The 24,340-nt window shown below is 32.4% G+C and overlaps 1 protein-coding gene across 8 annotated transcripts in view; it reads left to right on the top strand.

Moving 5' to 3' along the window:
- LOC118196962 (semaphorin-2A-like) overlaps window positions 1-24,340 on the top strand; it is a 745,632-nt gene that overhangs the window by 673,738 nt on the left and 47,554 nt on the right. For all 8 annotated transcript variants that reach the window (XM_085810484.1, XM_085810482.1, XM_085810486.1 and 5 more), the window contains one exon: window positions 10,466-10,528. In XM_085810484.1, the coding sequence (XP_085666610.1) occupies window positions 10,466-10,528 (63 nt within the window). The remainder of the gene's footprint in view (window positions 1-10,465; window positions 10,529-24,340) is intronic.

The raw sequence follows: 24,340 nt of genomic DNA, 5'->3' as shown, positions 1-24,340 counted from the left end.
TCCCATGTTGTTGTAGGAGTACAAAAGAGCAGATTTTCGTATTTGAAAGTAGCGCACTATTCCTTGATTCCTTTAATCAAAACTGCGACGGAACCACCACAATTCCTTTTACCAAAACTGAAATGATATGCAGTGTAAAGTTGTACTGTTACTATCTCGCATACACTTCGACCAGTGACTGATATAATGACTGGTATGCACCTCCTACACATAATTCACGTGAAGAAAGAAAGCTTCAAGGGCTCCCTCTGATAGTAGACATAAACAGTGCACAAATTTACAATTTTGAAATTTAATAATATTTTATGATGGCTTCTATTTCTTGAATCGTATATGGTTAAAGAATATAGATGTACCATGTTATCGACACAACCAATCAACATGCCAGTTTTTTTTTTTTTTTTTTTTTTTTTTTTTTTTTTTTGTAATTTTTACAAAAATTGTTTTGATTTTACAATCCTACACACAAAATTCAAAACTTTACGAATTTTACAATTTCTTTTAAAAGGTCCAGTTATTGTGAGAATTTTTTCCTTTTGAGGATGTGCTGTTTTGTTGTGCTTCACTAAGTCTGGCGAATTTAAGATAAATTTATAAATTATGAAGTTTGATTCGATGATTAGCGAATTTCGTGACGACTTTTTAATAAACACATTAATGTTATTAGAGTAGGATGAAAATGTATGATATAAAATAATGATAATATAGTAAAGTTTGCCTGCTTTAAAAAAAAAATAACATTAGAATGAAAATTGTTTATTTTCTCTGTCACGTTTTGATATGGTTTTGCCCTTTAGCGATATATGAATGTCTTGATTCTGAAATTTAAATAAAGTAATTAACATTACAAAATGACCAATTATTTTTCAGCCACAGCAAAACAGCTACCAATTTCATTCGAATCAAATTGAAAGAGAGACATGCCAATGTAAAATATCAAATTAAAAAATGAAATAAAAATTGTAAAAAATTGAAAGGTTTCAGATTCAAGAGCAATATCGCAAAATAGTTTTAAATTGATGCCAATGCCAATGAGAAAGTATTACGGAGTCTCTGTGGTAACACCACGCACCTCCACATCAGAAGAGTAAAAATGAGCAGAGTTTGGAAAAAACAGAAAGAAGGCAAAAGTGAGTAAAAGGAAAGCCTGCATGGCTAAGAGGCAGAGGGGAAGAGAGTGGTGAGAAAATAAAGGGGAGAATTGACGAGAAAAATCAGAGTTAGTAAAAAAGGAGTAAAGAATCATTGGCAATGGCAGTAAACTTAACTGGGAAGAGCTAGATGAGTTGGAGACTTGAATCAGACATCCAATTATAATTAATCTTCAAATTCAGAGTAGGCTAACATAATTTGTACGGTGAGCATTCCTAAGATTAATTTTTCTACTTGTGATTTAACAGTTTGCATCTTCTGTACGATTAACAGGATGTATTGTAAAAACTGAAGATTATTTGGGTTCTTGAAAACATCAAGAATAGGGTCAATATTTTCATCTTGGATAGAATTTTTCTTGACAGGTTTACTGTAAGAAGAATACTTTGTGGTAAAATTTACTGATGGAATATCCTTTATGAGGGTGGGAAAGTTAACTTCAGCTTTCGCAGGTGCCGGATTTCTAAGTTCCTGTTACCTTTTCATGTCAGCAAGTCTTTTTTGAAATTCAGGCCATCCTGAGAATGAACTAAAGTGGTTTTGTCCTCATAAAATACACTTGGGTTGTTGACCTTCTTTAAGTTTACAAGTAGAGCTTCTGTGGGATTCTCCGTATTTGCAGCACCTTTCATTATTAAAACATCTATGTTGGGTGTGCCCAAACCGCTAGCATTTATAGCACTGGGCTGGGCGGTTAGCTTTAGGTTTGTATTGTTCAATAGAAACCTGTAAACTTCGGATGTTATTCACATTAAAAATTGAATTCCTTCCTTAGAGTTATCAAGTTGTGTGAAATACAGAGGCATTTTTTGCCATTCCATTTTCCTGGTAAATTTCCTGATGGTCAGAATTTTAAAAATATGAGTCTTTTGAACTGTACTTAATAAGTTTCTGATAATTGCTTTAACAGTTCGTTCATTTTCCATGGGGTATGAATGAAATTTGATGTTCTTCGATTCCAGAAATTGAGATAGCTGATGATAATCTTCAACGGATTTCGGAAAGATGAAAATGGATCCCCTCCGTAGCTGAGCTTCAAACTCATTTACACATACTTTTTGTAACGCATTTTACAAGAAAATCCATTCTAAATTGCTATTAGAAAGAAAAATCGGGGGAATTTTACTTAGCAGTAGGGTTAACATCAGTCGTTTCAGAGACGTCGTTATCGGTAAGAGCAGCAAACTTAGTTTTAACAAACTTGGCATTCTGGTTTTTTTAACAAACTTGGTATTAGGGTAGGAAAGCTGAAAGGGAAAATGACAGTAAAGCTACGTAACATAAAATACCTGGTTAGATAAACATAAATAAATCCTTACAATTTGAATATCCGTTCAGTTTTAGATTTTGAAGTACTTCATTAATAGTGTCTTCCTATTTAATATTATCAAGGATTACATTTTTGCAGCCTTGAACCAGCTTCAATCTTCATTACTTCAAAAATTCTTAACACTTTCTAAAAAATCACAGCTTTTCTCACATCAATTTAAGAAATACTTTTAGCTTATTAGATAAATTTAAAATGAAAAAGAAAATATATATATATATATGAAAGGTTTCAGATTTTAAATTACGCCCAAAGGGGCTCTCTCTCTCTCTTTTTTTTTTTTTTTTTTTAACATTTTTGTCTGTTACCTTTATTTATTAAATATCACGTTCTTCGCACTTAAACCAAAACATTCTGTTCAAGAGCAAAATCGCAAAATAGTTTTAAATTGAGCATATCTTTAGAATTTCCGAATACGCGGTCTCACGCGCTGGAGATAAAAAATGTTTTTTTTTTTTTCCTGTACAACGTTGCCATTGCTCGTTTTGAAATTCTTGAGTTTGTTAATCAAAAATTCGTTAAAGATTTACGAAATATGAAATTAATAAAACAAATTTCAAATTTGGGCTTCCACATGCCCATATTTATGCAGATTCTTCGTTACTTAATTTCTTTAAATATAACACAGGACGATAACGTTTGGTGGTAAAAGTTTGAAAAGTGAAACGGACATTTATAGTGAACCAACGCAAAACGAAAACCATAGTCCTTCAGGGACAAAGGCCCTTTGGACTAATAAAGGAGCAAGTTTAATTTGATGTTGATTGATAATAAAATTGTATTTATTTACAGAGTTTTTTCAAAATCAATGCCAAGTTAAGGTTGCTTTTTTGCCTATTCTTAAATGATTTTTGATGTTTCATTTTCGTTTTTCCCCTAATATAATTTTTTCAAAATATTCAGATATATGATATTGTATGCGTTATATATAGATATTTTGATATAGTTTTCTTTGTAAAATTATCTTCACGCAGTATATTTTTTAAAAAAGAATTCCCGAAATTTTTTAATTTTTAGCCTCACCAGTTTGGCAGATATAACAATCATAATTAAAATATTTCTAATGGAAGAAATGAAGAAAAAGATTAAACAAAACTGAGTTTTGCCAGAAAAGTATACAAAAGCTAAAAAAATGCAGAGCTGTATAAGAGCCTATAGGGTTGAGCAAGGACGAAGAATTATTTCTGTTAAAATTTGTTTTCAACCTCATCTCCACCAAGTTTGTCGAGCCTGCAGCCACAATCGATTTCGTCGCCTTCTGGTCCTTCTCTGACTGTCGTCTTCGATTTGCCCAAACAATGAATCATGTAAGAACATTCCAACTCTCACCTGCCTTCGAGAACAATAAATGCAATCAATTCTCTACCCCGGATCTTCTATTCTTCCTCTCATCCTGCCCTTTCCCCGCTGACAACCAGTGAGGGCCAATTTTAACTGTCGTTGCAGTTTGGAATAATGCGTGTTTATTTAACAATTTTGTCTTTTGCGTGTGGTGAGGATTGATGGTCCGTGTTTGTGCAATTTTTTTAACCATGTTTGTTTCGATCCGTCCATTCTGTAAACAATATTTGCGAAATCAGCTGACAAATGGTTCTGTCAGAGAATGAATAGGCTTTTGGAAGCAGAATGCGTGAAATGTTACTTGTCAAAAGATTACATTTATTGTAGTTACGATTTCATTAGGAATTTTATTTTTACACTTACTGTATTTTCATTTATTTACAATAAAGTACCATTTATACATCGTTCGAGGAAATTCCCGATAAAGGCGTTTAAATATAACAGACATAAAATCGAAATTTCAGTATAAAAAATTTGTTGCCCGTATTTTAATTCAGAGTGCATTTCTACTATTATGCAAATTAAATTTGTTAACCTGATTTAAAATAGTCTAAAACACTATTTGTGTTTATATAAAAAAAGTTTCGCTCTTGTAATCTTAAAAAGTCAAACTGCATAATAATGAATATAAAAATGAGAAAGGCGATACCTTACTTTCAGTCTTGAATAAATAACATATTTTTTCAAGTAGGTTTTAACATAAATGCAGATTTTAATTTTTTAACACAGAAAAAAATTTTTAAGCCTCATTTGATGTGCAATTTTTATTTTTTTATCCTTAAGTAAAGCATTAAAAGCTCAAACATCTAAGTAAAATCCAGTTAAAATGCTCTTGTCGGTTACACAGAAATAAAGCTTCCACCAACGACAAACCTGTCTGGTCAATAAATGTTTTTTTTTGGGGGGGGGCTAATATCTGCGTCAATGTTCCTCCATTTTTTCCATCATTATTGTTTTTAGTCAGGTTTTTGTTTTAATGCTGTGTCTTCGTATTCTAACCTTTAATTCTGTCCATTTGTGCTTTGTTGGGTTTAAATCTGGTGACTGAGGCGTGTTTTTTTTTTTTCGGGGGGGGGCACTTGTGGACAATTATAGACACACTAAAGGTGAACGTTTAAGGTCGTGTGCTTAGGATCGTTATCCGGATAAAAAACAAAGTTGTTTCTAGTACCCAAATTTTGGAGGATAACTTTAAATTATTTTTAAAAATATTTAAATAAAGAGCATGATTCATTATGCCATCAATAAATGCTAAATTATTTAATCCTAATATTGGTATGCACTACAAGGACACCTCCACCACCATGCTTTGCTGTTCCAACCAATGTCTTGGGATTAAGTTCTCCATTTTTTTTCCTCCATACAATTATATGCCCTTCAGAAGTAACCACAGATGTTAAATTTGCATTCGTCTGCAAATAAGACATGATTCCAATACATTTTGGGTTTATTTACCATTGATTTTGCGAAGAAAAGCTTAAGCTTTGTATTTTTTGCACTTGGAAGAATTTTCTTCTTGCAGAGCGCCTATGTAATTCGGCTGATCTGAGTACTCGTCGAACAGTTTTAAGTGAAATTAAAGTAGAAAATTTTTCAGTGAAAATTGTAGATTATTCACAGTGCTCAAACGTGGATTTTTCATAAATTTTGTAACTATAAATCTCTGATCCTCTTGAGTCACGCCGAGTCTTCTTTACCGAACAACCTCTTTTTACTTTATTTTGGAACCGATTTTCTTCTTTAAAGCATTTTTATCACGTACTGCACCGTAGAATGGGAGACATTTTCCTAATTTAACAATATCCCGAATCAAATTTCCATCCTTATGATGAAAAATGATCAATTATCGAATCCATGTTCGTTGTTTCCTTACGACTACAGGCCATTTTTAAAGCAAGCAAAAAATAAAGCCAAACAGTTTTTAAACGTCACCAAAATTCAAAAATAAAATTATAATAATAATAGTCCTCTAACAAAATGTCGATGCTGCGCATTGTCAATGTTATGAATGTAAGCCGTTGAGCTCTCCGACACAGAATGCTACTCCTGTAAAACTGGTTTCTTGGCAAGTATGATATTAGTGCAGAGAAGATAGCTTTACAGTAGTTTATATTTAGTATATGAAAATTTCAAAATAACGGGGAAATATGGGTGTAACCAATTAAAGTACTCATATGGACAATTGTTCATTATATAAAAGAATTTTTCAGTTCTTTCGAGTTATATTATTAATGTGTCTTAATTTTATTGGTTCCTATAGATGTTTAAAGCTTGCCACTTGTAAGGTATATTAATAAGTTGCTAAAACTGTGTTAAAGAACCGTGAGCTATGTCCTTAAAAAAACGCGGTGTATTTATATTTTTTTATTAAAAGTTATTGACTTTTGTTTATAAAAGCGGTATGTTAAATAACTATGATGCTAAAAATATATGAAAATTTCAAACGTGTCGTACATTTTTCATTATAGGCTCAGTTAATTAAACGTTAATTATACATTTACTTCTCTTTAAAAAAGTAAAAATTATTATATGTTGTAGTTTTTTTTAAAGAAAAATATTACTTTGTTAGATTGGGGGAACGCAGACGCATCTTGCCAGGTTCGCCAGTTTATTTAATGCATTATTAATTAGTTCATTAATCATTACATGCTTGAATTTTAGTTGATTTTATAAGATGATAATTTTCTTTCGCCGTTTCCAATAAAGCCAAGAAAAAAGAAAATTAAAATATAATATTGCATGTTTTTATAGAAGCAAGGAATATGCATCTAAGATTTCTTAATTTGTCTTTTAATATTTGCCCTATTCGGTAGTTTTTGTAATAATCGTTTTTTAAGTAGAAAGGTATGTATGCATAACAATTTTAATTTTTGAAATATCAGAATTATTCTTTATTGGACATAATCTTTTTTGCTTAATATGTAGTCGTTTGTTATTTATATCATCCGGTGGTCAAGGATAAAATGAGTAATTTTATTAGTAAATTAATTAGTGAATTATTAATTTGTCTTTAAGAGAATGTTTCGAAAATGTCATTATCAAAAAATTTTTTTTATTTCTGCTTGCTTGGCTTTTCTATGTATTGCATCCATTTTAATCGATGCTGCCGCATTACGTATATAAGGTATTTCTCCCGCCTTTTTAGCGTCCCTTCGTGGTGTAGTGGTTCTGCACGCTGGGCCGGTATTCCAAAGGTCCGTGGTTCGATTCCCACCGAAGGTGGTTGCTAATTTTTCATCTTGCCTGCTTCCAAAAAATACTAATGTCTCTACAAGTATATTAAAATATAAATAAGAAACACCTTTAATTGAAATAGTATTAGTAAATACTGAATTTTTTCTAAAAGGTAGTTTTACTTTCTTAACACCAGGGGTGCTGTTAGCCTGGATCTTCGCTTTTGTGTGTGTTCGTTTCACTTTTCAGATAAAAGGATGCTGTTGCCAAATGTTATTGCCATGTATTATTTTTAAAGAAATAATATAGCAAATATTAAAAACCAAGTATGCCAATATTTAACACACTGTCGAGAACTCTAAAGATGTGCAACTTGAAAAAAAAAAAAAAAAATAATTGTGATTTTACTGTTGAATGTGTTTTTGTTTTACTGTTTGTTTTGTGCTTCTTGTGATGCGAAAACGGGCATGAGAATGAATTATTGACGTGACATGTGATGTAATTTATTCTTGATGCGAACAGTGTCGAATCGTGACTGATGCCATCACTAATATTTGAATTTCCGTGAAATTGCCTTCAAAAATCTGGATATCAGGAATTAAATAGAAATTGCTATTCGTCCTGTGGGTTCCTATCTTAAGAAGTGCTATTCGTCTTGCAGGTTACTATCTTAAGAATTATGCAAAACTCACACGTATCGAAAATTCTCCGCGAAGGGAAGCCTGGGTTATGCTTCAGTATCCTTCCCTATCCCTGATTTGCTTTCACGTGGAATATATTTCGAGTACGCATAAATAATAATAACCGAAAAAGGAAGAAAAAAGTTGCGAATTTTGAGCCTTTTTCTTATATACATATATATGAAAAGCAATCGTTCGCGGTATTTTTTTATATTTCTGTTTTTATTTCTAAAATTTTTCTGGCAACTCGGCTGTGCCCCGAAGGAACAGGTGGGGTTGGTACGATGTTTTATTTATTCCTTGTTTTTATTTTTTATTCCTCCACCCCCTTTAAAGCTCGTCACTGTATCTGAAATCGAAAATGAGTCGAAGTCCTAGGTGTGGCTTATCAGCAAAAAGGAATACGTTCCACCTTTTTTTTTATCGTTATGATCATCGTTTTATTTTTATTTTATCTGCGAGGAACGAAATCCAATTTTAGTCTTTCTCGTCATGGCAACACTCATCGTAGAATTCGTTACTCTGTGTTTTCCCGCCTTCGGCCATTGCTTCCGATCCTCTGTGAGTGTATCTGGGAATTTAGCTGCATAAGATATATCTCGTGGCCGTTTCAAGATGCTCGGAATAGAGTAATTGAGAAAAGAAGATAGGGATATATATTAAACAAAAAAGAGCGGAATCTGTGGATTTTGTGTTTTAGGATAAGATGGTTGGGGATTTCCAATACAGGGTTGTAGCATAGATTTTTCGTGAGCAGAAACCCAATTTCTTATTTCTCTGCAATAGACGGAAATGGCTTCAGATACTTCTAGGGGTATTTGCATAAGGGCTAGGCTACAATATTTAAACCTTCAGTTTTTTAGGTTCGTGCATTCTTTTTAGAAGAGATATGTCTTAAGGGTGGATTCAAAATTTTGTACCGCTAAGTAATGAGTCAAACTGCTTCAAATAAAATATGACCACAAATAATTTAGTCGTCATATTTTTTGATTTGAAGCCGCAGCTGCAAATTTCGCAATTAGTATGCGACGACTTAACCTCATTAATTGAAAGTAATCTAAAATCTTTTGGAGAAAGAGAGAAAAAATAGAAATATGATTTAGAAATATTGAATTAAGAATGAAGAAGTATAATTTAATAAAGAATTATGAATGTAGATATATAATTTAGTAGAAAGAATTATGAATGCAAAAGTATAATTTAATAAAAAAATAATTGTAAGATGTATTTTAATTTTATAGCAGTTATTTTAATTTCATAGTCCTTTCCTATCAATTCTTGTTTCTACTTACAACTTCCTACCAGAATGAGTTTTTAGAATCGCTTTGAATGCAAATGAGTTAGAAGAAGTATTTAAGGAAGGTTCAACTTACTTCAAAAGAGAGTGCTAGGAATCTTTAGTAGCCTATGTTTGCTTTCGGGCTAAGTCACTCTTGAAGTTATTACGCTCCGCCGTACATTACGTGCCTATTCATATTCGCCGGCTAGTTTAATTTAAGGGCCAGCTAAGTTAGACACTTGTGTTTAGCTTCGACTAAGTCTGCTTTAGTTAATTATAGTTTAGTTTCTTATTCTGAGTTAAAGCCCGAGAAGGGGCCGACTGTTATTCTTATGTGAGTAAAATAAAGTGTATTTTAACCCTTCTCGAGTCTTCAGTTTTTTGAACTCAGCGATAAGTCGCTACATAGTTTATTAAGTTCCTCAACATTCATCCTAGACGAAAGGAGTGAGGAACCTTACATAATAAATGCAGACGTATAGTTTGATGAAGAAATAAAAAGAATAGTAAACGATTATGACTGCGGATGTATAATTTAGTAGCATATTAAGAATATAAAAATGTAATATAGTAACGAATTATGAATGCAGATATATAATTTTATAAAAAAATAAGACTATACAATTTAATAAAGATTTTAAAATATTCAGTTTAATAAGGAATTTAAAATGTAGAAGTATAATTAACTGAAGAATTACGAATATAGCTGCGTAATTAGTAAATAGTTTGGAATCCGGAAGTATAACTGTGCAAAGAATTATGAATGCAGAAGTAGAATTGAATAGAGAATTTAAAATGTATAGTTTCATGAAGAATTAAGAATGTAAAATCGTAGTTAGACTTACGTAATGTAAGTTGATAGAGAATTATGAACTCAAACGAAAAATTAGGAATGTAGATCTATAATTAATTAATTTTGAGAAGTTAGTAAATAATTTTGAATACAGAAGTATAATATAATAAAATGTTAAAAACGTAGAAGTATAATTTAATAAAGCATCAAGAATGTGCTAGTTTAATAATGCAAAATTATGAATGCGGAAGTATAATTTAATAACTAAAATGTTGAACTTTAAAGATAACGTAATAAACCATTTTTAATATGTGAAATTATATCACCCTTTATTTGTTTATTGTTAAAGTGTAAAATTGCATTTTATTAACCAATTCAAATATAATATGTAAACAGAAGAAAGGTATGAAATAATCGGAAAAATTAAATTGTTTTAATACTAATCATCTATTACTATCAAACAATTTACTGAAAATTTGGCTGTTATATGAAATGAAGAAACGGCTTTTCAAGACTGGCATTTTGACTGAATTGTAGATGAGTATATGTGCAAAGTTTATTAAATTTCGATTGTAGATATGTATGTAAATTTTATGAAATTTGGATTGAAAAGATCTACGTAAAATAAAAATTTTGATTTTAAGTGTATATGTAGGTTTTATTAATTTTCTGTTAACATACCATTCGTAATAGTTCTCTCTCTCTTTTGTTTTTTACAGACGGATGCTCTTTTTCTGGATCCTCTAAATGTCGCAAATTGTGTGTCGAAAGGAAAATCAGAGGTAACAATAACTTTTTTTTCCTTCTTTTATAGTGTTTTTGCATTTAATATTTGGGACGAACGACAGGATGGAGACTCAAGTATATTAATCAATGAATGCTCGATAATGATGTTAAAGGTTACTAATAGGTGTAATGTGTGATTTTTTTTCCCCCTGGTAACAGGGCGCGTTATAGCGCCAAACATAAACGTTGGCCCGACGCAATATCTAACTAGATGGTGGCAGTCCTAACGATATTTAAAGCTTCACGAAAAGAATAATTATTGTATATATAATCAATACAATATAATAATTATTAGATTTTCGCTTAAGAAATGAGAAGGAAAATTTAGATAGTAATAGTTGATTAGAGGGATTCCAATTCCTCTTGGATCTTTTCTGTGGAATCAACAATTTAATCAACAATTTCTGTGGAATTTTATTTGTTTAAATGTACTATTTTTTATTAATTTAGCATTTTATAAATTATAAATTCCAATTTAATTAATTACAAATTCCGACTTTTGATTTTTATAATAGTACACTTTTACTATCTAAATTTTTGTTCATGTTTCCTAGGAGATAATCTAATCGTTTATATATTCTCTATTAAATTAAAATTTTTAATCTTAGCAGCGAGATTAAGTGCTTTTTAAATAAATTTTGAAATTCCTAAATTTTAAGGGTTTCCTTCTCTCCTTGTAGCTTTCTACAAATTTTATTAATGATTGTAATTCATGTAATGCTTAATCAGCAATGCCAAAACTATGCACGGTGCCAAATTGTAAATTATCTGTTTTTTTTTTTTTTTTTTTTTTTTTTTTTTCCCAAATGAAAACAGATTTCTGTGTATATTAGGGCTAACGAAACTGTTCCATGTGCACAGCAATCTGTTCTCGCTTTAAAACTCTGCACTTCAACACAAAAGCAACTAAAAATCTAGGACGGAAAATTGCTGGATTAATGTTCATTCTTCTTCCCACCAATGCTATTGCTGATGCAATCCAAACAGTTCACAACATTTAGTATTTTGAGGCAAATTTGGTGACTAGAGCTCCGTTAACAGAAAAGCATCAAATTATTATACAATCAAATACCTTATATGTAGTGTTATATGTTGTTATTATATGGTGAAAGGGAATATTGCAATTATGTTAACAGTTATAACTAAAATTAAAATGCAAAGTATTACATAAATGGGAAAAAGAAAATAAGGGGAGATCCAATTTAACTGCAAAGAGTGATGTAATTGTCAAATTGTAGTGAAAAGGCTATAGCATTTTCATTAATGTAAAAAATAAGCACTGTGAAATCGCTGAATATAAATTTAGGGTTTACTTTGACTATCATTTGCTGATCATGCAATTTTTAGCTAATGCCATTAGGCTATAAGGTATTTCTCCCGCCTTCTTAGCGAGCCTTCGTGGTGAGTGGTCTGCATGCTCAGCACGTAATTGAGAGGTCCACGGTTCGATTCCCGGGGAAGGCGTTGCTATTCGAAGACCATTGCTTTCCCGAATGCTAACCGGCGAAGGCGTTGCATCTTACCTGCTCCAAAAAATCCTAATGTCTCTCTCTACAAAGGCATGTTCATTATATTTTCTGTTTATAATATTGTCGCGTGCGTAAGGGATCGTAATGAATTGAATGCCCACAGAAGCAATGATAGTTTGATAAAATTTATTTTCACAAGCGAAACCTTTTACAGCTCTTGAACTTCACAAAAGTATTCATACAGCTCTTCTCAGTAGGGCAGAACACAATCAATAGGTAGCACTTCAAACTACTGATAACGTTACACACAGCGGAACCTTACACAGTGCATCCAAAGAGCGAAGCTCCCACCGAGATTTCTCATTTGTCTGAAATCAGCTCTAAACTAACAACCGAGAACTGATGTTCTCTCCGGGCTTATATAGTTTTCTTCCAGCCGCCAAGAGAGCTTTAGTTCCTTCCATTTCCCGAAATTACTATAAGACATAAATCCCTAAAGTTACATATAAGAGCAGGATACGGTTACAATTACATATAGAATATCAATTACAGTTATTCAGTTACAGTACTAGTTATACTGGGAGCAGCCCAAAATGTCGCCAAGCTTGGCGACCTTTAGAGATTTCTCGTCAAATTTGGCGCCAAGGAAGCAAAAGTGGCTTGTCACATTTAAGTGCCTTTAGCACCTTATTCGCTAACAGCGATAACAACAGCATAGCTCATAACTCAAAACGATGGAAAGCGATTTTAAAAGCAGGCTCAGCCACTTTTGGGAAAATCCATATTTATTTATTAAGGTGATATAATCGTTAATAGTTATATTACTTAGAGATATACTAGAATTTTAGAAAGAATTCTTCTGTTAGTCGTAAGGAACTGGCTCATAGGGTAATGGGATAAAATGTAAGTTCGCTGCAAGAGAGATTGGATTGCAAAATCTATTAGAAGACGAATGAATCGGAAATAATAGCGATCAGAAATTATCCACCACACCAATAGTTAAAAAGTTATCATTATTTGTAGTGTCCTTGTTTAAAATGTACAACAATGGTCTCAAATTGCGTGCAGGCTGAATGCGCGATCTAAAAAGAAGTTCACGGGCAAAATTAGTACTTTTTTAAGCCAAAATGGGGGGGGGGAATTATTTTTTTCTTTTAACAGAACAAATTTTCTAACTAAATTTTAAATTTTATTTACTAAAGTTTTATCAAAACATACATATACGGTATTAATTTTTATAGCAAGATATATCTCGTTGTAACGAAAGTTTTCCGCTGAAAAGCATTCTTAATAAAGTTAGAAAAATAAACATGAAAGCAGTATCTTTAGTGTGGGTAGTAATCATCATCCAAATCTATGATTTTCTGCCAACGTTTTGGTAGTATTTCAAAGCCTTCGGCCGGGATACGAAAAGCCGAGTGTCCAAAAACAGATCAACCTCATTTCGGACGTCCATTGCAGAACGGAAGATAGCACCAGCAATATGTAGCTGCAGGTGTGAAAAAAGGTAAAAGTCCGAAGGAGCGATGTCGGCGTATATGGTGGGTGTGGCAAAAGATTCCCTTCGAGTCCGTACAGAGTCCAGCTGGTGAATGCAGATACATATGGCCTTGCATTATTTTGATGGGACATTACCTTTTTAAACCGGAACTGGTAGCAGCTGCAACACAGATTAGCATCTCGCTGTACACCTTGCTGTCGAGTGTTTTACCTTTTGCCATATAGTCTTTGTGGATAATATCACGGCAATCTCACCAGATACAAAGCATGATTTTTTTGTTCGCTGCTAACGGGCGGCAGACGAGAACCCCCTTTTCGGGCCGTGTTGTTGAAGTAAGTCTACTTTTACTACAAGTGATGATCCGGCTCAAACTTTTGTCCTTGCATTGATATTCGAGCACATTAATGCAGGCCCGAACAGGTCTGTGATTATCTGCTTGAGGCAGTTCATCCGGCATCCAGCAATTGAGCTTGTACGTCAAATTTAAGCGATGCATAGGGCGACTAATGGACATGGCACCTAACGTCCAACTCCTTAGCAAGCTCTTCAGTGGTTGCTTACTGATCCTTCTCCACAAGTTCCTGCAGGCGGGCTTCATCAACATCAGTAGGTCGGCCAGAGCGCTCTGCTTCTTGAATGACATAGTCCTTGTTCAGAAGTCAAACAATAAAAATCAGCGTTATATAAACAATAAAAATCAGGGAGGTTAATTCAAGAACTTGATGATTTAGTGTTGATTGAACTAACCACTAACTAACAATTAATTTAACGCTGAAAAAATTACGAAAGCTTTCCAAGTAAAGCAAAATTTGAGAATGAATAATATCAACCTATTATCTTCCTGTTATTTATTAGCCCAAATAGACGTTAACCCAGAAGGGCTAGTAGTCTGGAAACGGCATTTTTCTTCGAAACACTAAAAGAATAACTTTTCAAATTGTTGGCCACCAAATATTATCGCTGTGTATTATATTTAAAGAAATTAAATGATGATGAAGATTCTGCATGAATGTATGTATATTTCTCGCATTGTGAAAAAGCAACGGTGTCTAGAGCGATCAAATCAGCGTTATTTCAAAATTTTCACAGGACTAGTTTCGATGGAACCACCATTCTCAGCTGCAAAACCGCAAATTCATTCATTTGGGAAAATATAACGCTGATTTTCGTTGTTTTTACTTCTGAATTAGTATTTGTTCGGCGTGTTATTGTGTCTTAATGACATAGTCCTTGTTTCTGAAGTACCAAACTTTCACTGTGTCATGTGATTTAGCATTGGTACCTAAAGTTCTACACATGATTTGGCGATATTCTCTAGCTGACTTTGTGCAACAGAACTGAAAGTAAATGATGGTTCTAATCTGGTAGCGTAGAATCCCATTTCAGACAACTTAATGATAATGTTGTTTTTTTACAAATTTCACAAAAGAGTGTTATAAAGCAAACCTCTTCCTTTCAAATGCCAAAAATCGTTAGACAAAATAGGATTAAACCCGCCAACGCGAACTGTTCGAATGGACGATATTTGCGGTGGCGGGAAACTTACGTTAAAGCCCGATAAAATTTTCAGATTGATATTTATCTCATCAAATAATTCAACAGAGGTTAATTAATTAATTCAACAGAGGTTAATTCAAGAACTTGGTGATTTAGTGATTGATTGAACTAACCACTAACTAACAATTAATTTAACGCTGAAAAAATTACGAACGCTTTCCAAGTAAAGCAAAATTTGAGAATGAATAATATAAACCTATTATCTTCCTGTTATTTATTAGCCCAAATAGACGTTAACCCAGAAGGGCTAGTAGTCTGGAAACGGCATTTTTCTTCGAAACACTAAAAGAATGACTTTTTAAATTGTTGGCCACCAAATATTATCGCTGTGTATTATATTTAAAGAAATTAAATGATGATGAAGATTCTGCATGAATGTATGTATATTTCTCGCATTGTGAAAAAGCAACGGTGTCTAGAGCGATCAAATTTTGAATAACGTAGTCGTCCACCCGAATATGGGGAAGCCCGAATTTTGAATTTGTTTTATTATGTATTCATATTTAAAAAAAACTTTAACGAATTTTTGATTAAAATCTGTGATTTTAAAGTGAGCAGTGGCAACACTGTGCAAATTGAAACATTTTTATTTCTCCAGTGCGCGAGACTGTCTATCGGAAATTCTAAAGATATGCTGTTTTTAAGTATTTTTAGCCCAAAGGGACGTTAGCTCAGATCTTTCGACATGTATATATGTGTAAAAAAAAAAATGCGCTTTTGGGTGTAACATAAATCTGAATGATGTATGCAGAAAAAATACATATATCTGTATGTAACTAATTATAAAGTTCTTTATTTGTTACTATACCTTTCGTGGATTATACATCTCATGACGTTTCGATTCCTTTGAAGTGTGTAACTTTGGAGAAAAAATTACTAGAAACTATCTTTTTAACGAATTACAGATGCTCATCGATCAGCCTGTTCGCATATCCATATATTCCCAAACAAAGCGATTATTCTTATTATAAAAAATTCGTAACTGAGGATATTTATATTTTGACAAATACGGAAATAACTTAATTGGATCTGTATCGTCAGGTCTTTAAATAAAACTTTTGTCATAATGTAAATGAATTAATTCATTTTGTAGATAAGGGACGTTACTAACGTTCGTTTGAATGCTGTTCCCAAACAAAGCGATTATTCGTATTATAAAAATTCATAACTGAGGGTATTTATATTTTGACAAATACGGAAATAACTTAATCGGATCTGTATCGTCAGATCTTTAAATAAAACTTTTGTCATAATGTAAATGAATTAATTCATTTTGTAGATTTTCAGGGACGTTACTAACGTTCGTTTGAATGCTGTTCCCAAACAAAGCGATTATTCTTATTATAAAAATTCATAACTGAGGGTATTTATATTTTGACAAATACGGAAATAACTTAATCTGATCTGTAGCGTCAGGTCTTTAAATAAAACTTTTGTCATAATGTAAATGAATTAATTCATTTTGTAGATTTTCAGGGACGTTACTAACGTTCGTTTGAATGCTGTTCCCAAACAAAGCGATTATTCTTATTATAAAAATTCATAACTGAGGGTATTTATATTTTGACAAATACGGAAATAACTTAATCGGATCTGTAGCGTCAGGTCTTTAAGTAAAATTTTTGTCATAATGTAAATGAATTAATTCATTTTGTAGATTTTCAGAGACGTTACTAACGTTCGTTTGAATGCTGTTCTCAAACAAAGCGATTATTCGTATTATAAAAATTCATAACTGAGGGTATTTATATTTCGACAAATACGGAAATAACTTAATTGGATCTGTATCGTCAGGTCTTTAAATAAAACTTTTGTCATAATGTAAATGAATTAATTCATTTTGTAGATTTTCAGGGACGTTACTAACGTTCGTTTGAATGCTGTTCCCAAACAAAGCGATTATTCTTATTATAAAAATTCATAACTGAGGGTATTTATATTTTGACAAATACGGAAATAACTTAATCTGATCTGTAGCGTCAGGTCTTTAAATAAAACTTTTGTCATAATGTAAATGAATTAATTCATTTTGTAGATTTTCAGGGACGTTACTAACGTTCGTTTGAATGCTGTTCCCAAACAAAGCGATTATTCTTATTATAAAAATTCATAACTGAGGGTATTTATATTTTGACAAATACGGAAATAACTTAATCGGATCTGTAGCGTCAGGTCTTTAAGTAAAATTTTTGTCATAATGTAAATGAATTAATTCATTTTGTAGATTTTCAGGAACGTTACTAACGTTCGTTTGAATGCTAATTCCTTTCCGTTAAAACGTATTGGTTTGGTTTATGTGATTACGGCAAAGCCTCGAGGGCTATCTGCCTAAAGACAGAAATGCGTTCGTGGAGGACACTCTAAGGCAAACGGGCTGATACACACGTTATACATAGGGGAAAACCACGAAAACGCCCATGCATCCAGTCTGTTCGCGGAATTCGAACTTCGGACCGAACTACGAGCGTTCAGCGACCGCCTGACCGCTGGTGGGCCACCATTAAAACGTAATGTAAAACTTTATAAAAGAATCGTTAACATCATAAACCTTTCTTAAAATTCTCACCTAGTAAATAATGTCATAATAATACTAATAATTTTTCAAAAATTTGTTCGCGGGCGCGTAAAGTTTCTTAGGCGACCCCGAGTTTGAGACCATCGCTATAGGACATAACCGTCAAATGTTTTGCAAGTTACTGCAGAGCAGTTAAGCTTGAAAAATCGATTTTGTTGGTCAAGTTTTTGCATTATTTAAAAACTGAAAGCTGTCTTGATAGCTGTCATCCAAAGATGCATCAGATTTTGCAGTGGGAACACAGTGTTCGTACAAGACAGCAAATTAGAAACATGTTTTAGTAACTTTGTTTTAGGAAAATGGCTGCATGTTTTAGTAACTACGTTTAGTTTCCTAATTAACACTCAATAACAGTATTCGAAACTAGAAAGTTGAAATCCTTGTTTTAATAATGGCAACCTCTTTTGAGGCGCCAATTATAGAGACAGATAAGGTTTTTCAAAACAGAAATAATCTACCTTCGCTAGAATTCGAACCATGAATCTTTCACTTGGCTAGTTGAACATTCTAACTGAACATTACGAGAGCACACCCGTGGAGATGCGGTAATTCCCTCGTCTCGTTTATCATACTTTAGCTACATTTTATACGTTCATTTCGCATTGGGCGTATAAAGAGAGGTAGAGTGTGTATTTGAAGTTTTGCCCATTCCAGCTTATTAGTTGGGTCTGATTCAGTGTATTCTCCTGCAACTCAAGCTTTACTTCCCCAGTACTCCATTAGATTGTTGCATTGACCATCTGACCTACTGTCGTGTAGTTCAAGATTATATGAATTTATCGGTGAAGACCGCACGCCGGCATTTCGATATCCAAGTTACATATCTAACAGCGACATGTGTCCTGCAGCGATTGGATTGTGGTATGGTATTACAACAACGCATTATTAATACATTATATCGGAGGTAGCCGAATTTCATCTCAGTAGGAGCGGTATAATATAATTCAGGAGAATCAAAGAGCCGCAACTATTAGATACCTGTCTCAGTTTAAAAGCACATAATGAGATTTTTGAGTAGAAAAGAATGTTTCAATTCATTTAACAGTGGTCTTGCATTTTATAATTAATGTAGCTATTTAGTATTATTGTAGATGTATAAATTCTTCCTGCTCTTGCGTTATATCCGGCAAAATGTATTCCTATGGTGCACAGACGGGTCAGCAACACAGACAATGCGAGGAACAAACACGAGAGATAAAAGCTAATTTTGAGTCATTTAATCAACCTATGAGTTATTTCTCCCGCCTTCTTGGTGCGGTGGTCTGCGCGCTGGGTGTGTATTCCAGGGGACCGTGGTTCGATTCCCGGCGAAGGCGTTGCTCATTTTTCATGACTCCTGCTTCCAAAAAATACCTAATGTCTCTACAGTGGCACCCATACTAAAAGGGTGGTGGATGATGATTCTCCACACCCCAGGATTTGGCGACAAGGTCCCCTAAAACCCCAGTCGCCCTTTAAAAGGGGGAGTATATAAGGTATTTCTCCCTTCTTCTTGGCATGCCTTCGTGGTGTGGTGCTCTGCACACTGGCCGCGTATTCCAGAGGTCTGTAGTTCAATTCCCGGCGAAGGCGTTGCTCATTTTTCATCTTTCCTGCTTCCAAAATACCTAATGTCTACAAATTTGAGATTCATTCTCAAGACAACGTGTTGATGGTGCATTTGTCTTTTCTGCTCTGTAGGTTCGAAGGAATAAAGGGTTGGAAGACATACAGTTTAAGAACTGAGAAAGCTTTACTGATAGTGTTTGCAGATCCAGAGTAAAATTTATAATAAATGTCCGTTTATGATTAGCTGTTAAAAATTTGTTTATTTCTTTTTTCTGAGTATGCGATTCTCTACACTGGCATCATCAGGTAAAATTTCACAAGAATTAAAATCAGAGATTGGATCTTTTAGAAGTGAACAACGAATTTTATTGATGGTTGAGAAAATTACTTGAAAGTTGAACTTACTGGAGAATTCGAACAATTTTGTAGTTGTTAGAAAGATTAAATAATTGTCGGATAAATATGGACAAATTTTACTAAAACAATCTCGCATGGATTAGGTCATAAAGCTTCGAAAATGTATTTTCCCGAATCTTTCCAAATTTGCGAAGTTGGCGAGAAATTGCCAACTTTGCGGTGTCGCCAACGATGGCGACAAAAAAAAAAAAAAAAAAAAAAAAAAAAAAAAAAAACTTATAGGCAAGTCAGGAGCTTATTTGCGTATAATCTCGCATTCTTCAACTATTTTATTCTTTAAATGTTCTTGGACTCAGAATGAAGAGATGTTCAATTCTATATTAAAAAGTAATAATAAAAACTCATATACGAAACATGTGGCCACAAATTCAATTTACTCGCAAAATAAATTCAGAAATTATCACCTTAAAAGCAACGATAAATGAATAATTAAATAAATCAATGCAAAATATTACAATAATGAACAAAAATAACAGTGCAATGAAACGAGTTTAAATATTTTCTGAAATTTACGGCAATGTGAATATATTGATCTAATTAAAAAAAAAAAAAAAAAAAAATCTGAAAGCATTCAGATTTTATATTACGCCCAAAAGTTCGTTTTTTTAACGTTTTGCGTGTTACCTTTATTTATTAAATATCATGTTCTTCGCACTTAAACCACATAAACTTCAGTTCAACTGCAAAATCACAAAATATTTCAAAACAGCATATCTTTAGAATTTCCAATAGACAGTCTCGCGCGTTGGAGATTTTTTTTTCCCCCATACCGTGTTGCCATTTCTCGCATCGTTGAGTTTGTTGATCAAGTTAAAGTTTTACAAAATATGAAGTAGACAATAAAACAAATTCGAAATTCAAAATTCAGCCTTTGATGTACCCATGTTCGGTTAGAGTATTTCGTAATTCAAAACTTGATGGCTCTAGGTACCGAATGCGAAATGCTAAAAACATGCATACATTCTTGCAGATTCTTCATTATTCAATTTCTTTAAATATAATAACACAGCGATAATATTTTGTGGCAACTTTTTTAAAAGGGATTCAGTGTTTTAAAGTGATTGAACACAAAATAACGCTTCGAGACTAATAGCCTTTCCGAGCTAGCGCTTCTTTGGGCAAAAGAAAATTTAATAGAATTTTGAAAAATCTCTTCACCACTTTGCATCGTCATCCACAAACTGTGTTGTCGAAAATTTGAACTCCATAGCTTGTCAGAAAATAGGTTAAAAATCGGTAACAAATCTCCGACAACAGTGAAAACACTGTGAGTAAATTAAATATAATAAAAGCTTATAAAAACCTAATAAACATTGTTCTTCATCTCTGTTGCTGTTAATTATGTTCTTCATCTCTGTTACTGAGCTGGACCCAAGAAATTACATTAGTTAGATTAATTCAAATTATTTTATATTTTTCCTTTTATGACATTTTCAAATAAATTAATATTTCATGCGTTATGCAATTGATTGAACTTATTTATTTTACAATTAACATTTTGAATAATTAATCAGTTAATCAATAATTCCCTAGAATAATTATTTTGGAAAAATTGACTATTTGATATTATTAATTTCGATTGGAAATTCATCTTTCATATGGAAAAATTCATTATTCATCTTAATCTTTGTTCCTAAGCATCCAGCGAACTTTTTTGGTTGTGCAAATAAAATCAGTTGCATTTTGAGCAGTTGATAAAGCATTGTCTCCCTACAAGAAACAGAGTAACAGTTAATCAATATTTTCTAGGCATCCTTTGAAGTTCTGATAGAATCCTTTGAAGTTCTGATTCTTCGTTTTGATTTTCCTATCAAGGCAACAAAATGAGTGGAAAAAAATATTGTAATGTATTAAAACATTTGGTTATTCCGTTTTGAAGGTATCACTGTCGACTCCACCACTGTCGACTCCGTTTCTTCTTTTTGGTTTTCAGACGGAATGTTTTCCGTTATTTTATTAAAATAATCTTTTTAAAATTATTTTAATTAATAATTAAAATAATTTTTTTTAAATAATTTTTAATAATTAATAAATAATCTACATTCAGTTGCACAGATTGGAAAATTTTACCACCAAACTTACTTCTTAGTTTTCGCAAAACTGTGTTTGCATATCAAATGAATCTGAGATGTTGCTGTTAGGGTTACTATGTATACAGTTTTGCTTAGAGCAGAAGTCTTCAAATAGTGTTCTACGGAACCGTGGAATTGTGTTGACCTGATGTAGAGCTTCGATATTTTATGGGCATAAAAACTTTAAAATTATTAGTTAATTTCTTTTTAAATTTCTCTTATTATTATCTAAAATAGTATGAAGTAGATTTGTTTTTATAATAGCTTCTAACTATACAAAGTTTTATATCAATTAACCACTTATATTATTACTTTTATGAATATTTTTACTTTAAGCGGCTCCCAATAGAATGCAAATTAGTTAATAGAGTTCCAGAGAGACAGAGCTAGCCGTAAATGCAACATTGGTAGGGAAGGTTTTATTTTGCTTGAGTATATTAATTTATTATGTATATATATAATAAATTAATATACTTAAACAAAGTTTTAGTATGATGTTAATTTTACTTATGAGTATATTAATTTTATATTATATATTAATTTTACTTGAGCATTTATTCTGATTTTCCTGGAAGCTTCATAGTTTGTGTTATTCTATCCTAGAATAAAAAGGGAAGGATATGTCATTTAACTTTATTTACGGTTCGAGGTTTTAACTGTTAGAATAGTTGGAGAACTGTTTAATTAAGAATTCGGAGATTAATTGGCATAATTTTAGTAAAAAAATTCGGAGATTAATTGACGTTTTTCTATTTTTAAACATTGTATTCTTGTTATCTCAGATTTCCCCCCCCCGCAAAATACGAAAAATTGAAGAGAGTTATAGAGACATAAATGTCATCCGTCGAAGAACTCATTTTAAAGGGAAAAGTCATGTTCAAACAGACTTAATGTCAAATGTGAAATGCACATACCGATCAACATCATAAAACGCTGCGAGCGCATCCCATTCATTAAACTTACACAATGTAGTAGTAATTAATAAATTCAAAACTTTACTTATGAATATGGCCTGATTTGCAAAATCAATGGCGAAACGTGTTACGGTAGCTCCCTCCCCTTCTCGTCTAATTCTTTCGATGCAAATTACATTTCACATGAAGTACATTTCACGTAAAGTATTTCTTGAAGTAGTCTCATAATATATTATTTTTCATTCAAAGTTAATAAAATAAAAATGGCTTTTTCACTTATTTGTATGTTTTGTTTTCATAGTTTAAGTTTGGTGTATATTGCGTAAAATGTACGCTTACAGATTTTAAGCCAGAATCGTGTTTATTTTGAAAGAAATTTGGGGAGGGGGAGATTTAAAGCCTAAACAATTGTTGGTATGCTAATTGCAAACTTTAATTAACTTAGAGAGATATGACCGTTTATCGTTCAATAATCAAATACATGAATAAAATGCAGAATTATAAAGTTCAGTTTATTTTCATCATGGTAACTGTATAATTCTTTCTTCTGATGAATTCTGCTTCTAATTTTATGTTTTTAGAAGTTAGAACTGGAAAAAAGACAAAATTTAGCGTATTTTTATGTAAAGTAGGAAAATTCGAAGGTTCCCTTGAAAGTGAAGAATCGGGGCACGAGCCTCTTTTGCCCTTGCGGAAATGCCATGCTTGTAAAATGGTTATATCCATTTCCAGATTTTCCCATTTGAGGCTGTTTTAAAAATAGTCTGATTTCAGCCTTTCTGTTCAGGGTCAACGTTAAATCGAAAAAGTGACTGAAAGTCAAGTGACTGTGAAATATGTGTGAAGTGACGTCTCGGTGTGCCTTTTAAATTTTGACATTAATGTTTTATCTAAATTCAGGTAATGTTTAGATAACGCATTAATGTCACATAGTACTGTAGACATATAATATAGTAAACATGATATTTTTTTAATAAATTGATTTACAATTCAGCGTTGTTATTAGCTTGTTGTTGCTACATCAATTTCTAAAAAATACTCCTGATTAAAATTTTTGAGAAGCGATTTTAAATGAAAGCGGAAGTTCAGAACTTTTAAGGCTTGGACTAACATTATATCTAAATTAAAAATTTAATACTTTAAAGAACAAAGTTTTCTGATAAAACAGGTTCATTATCTGAATAAGTTTTGAATTATGTGTGTGCCGTCGTAGAAAAGAATGTTAAACGATCAGTGGCGCAGCATCCAGGAGACACCAAACTGATGTTAAGAACATTTAGAATTAAATATTTAAAATTTTTGCACGCAGAAGGGGGTGCAAAATCTTCAGTTGTCCCCGGACGCTGTAAACCTGTAAGCTACGCCTCTGCAAACGATATAGTACATTTTTTGTTTTCTTCATTCATCTGGAAAACCTTCAACTTTTGCGTTCTTTCTCACACTTAAACCATAAAATTCAGTTCAACAGCAATATCGCAAAATAATTTTAAAATAAGCATATCTTTAGCATTTCGAATACACGATCTCGCGCGCTGGAGAAATTTTTTTTCCCGTATAGTGTTGCCATTTCTCGCTTTGAAATCGTTGAATTTGTTAATCAGAAATTCGTTAAAAGTTACAATATATGAAATCGATAATAAAAGAAATTCCAAATTAGGATTTCCAGAGGCCCATACTCGATGGAGGATTATGTTATTCAAAACTGTATGGCTCTAGGTACCGTTGTTTTATTACTCAATGCTAGAAACACACATT

Source organism: Stegodyphus dumicola, chromosome 2 (assembly GCF_044657685.1).
Source record: "Stegodyphus dumicola isolate Sdum_Otavi_A_Nest chromosome 2, ASM4465768v1".
Lineage (NCBI taxonomy): Eukaryota > Metazoa > Arthropoda > Arachnida > Araneae > Eresidae > Stegodyphus > Stegodyphus dumicola.
Note: the sequence above shows the minus strand (reverse complement) of the source record. Positions and strands in the feature narration are given on the sequence as shown.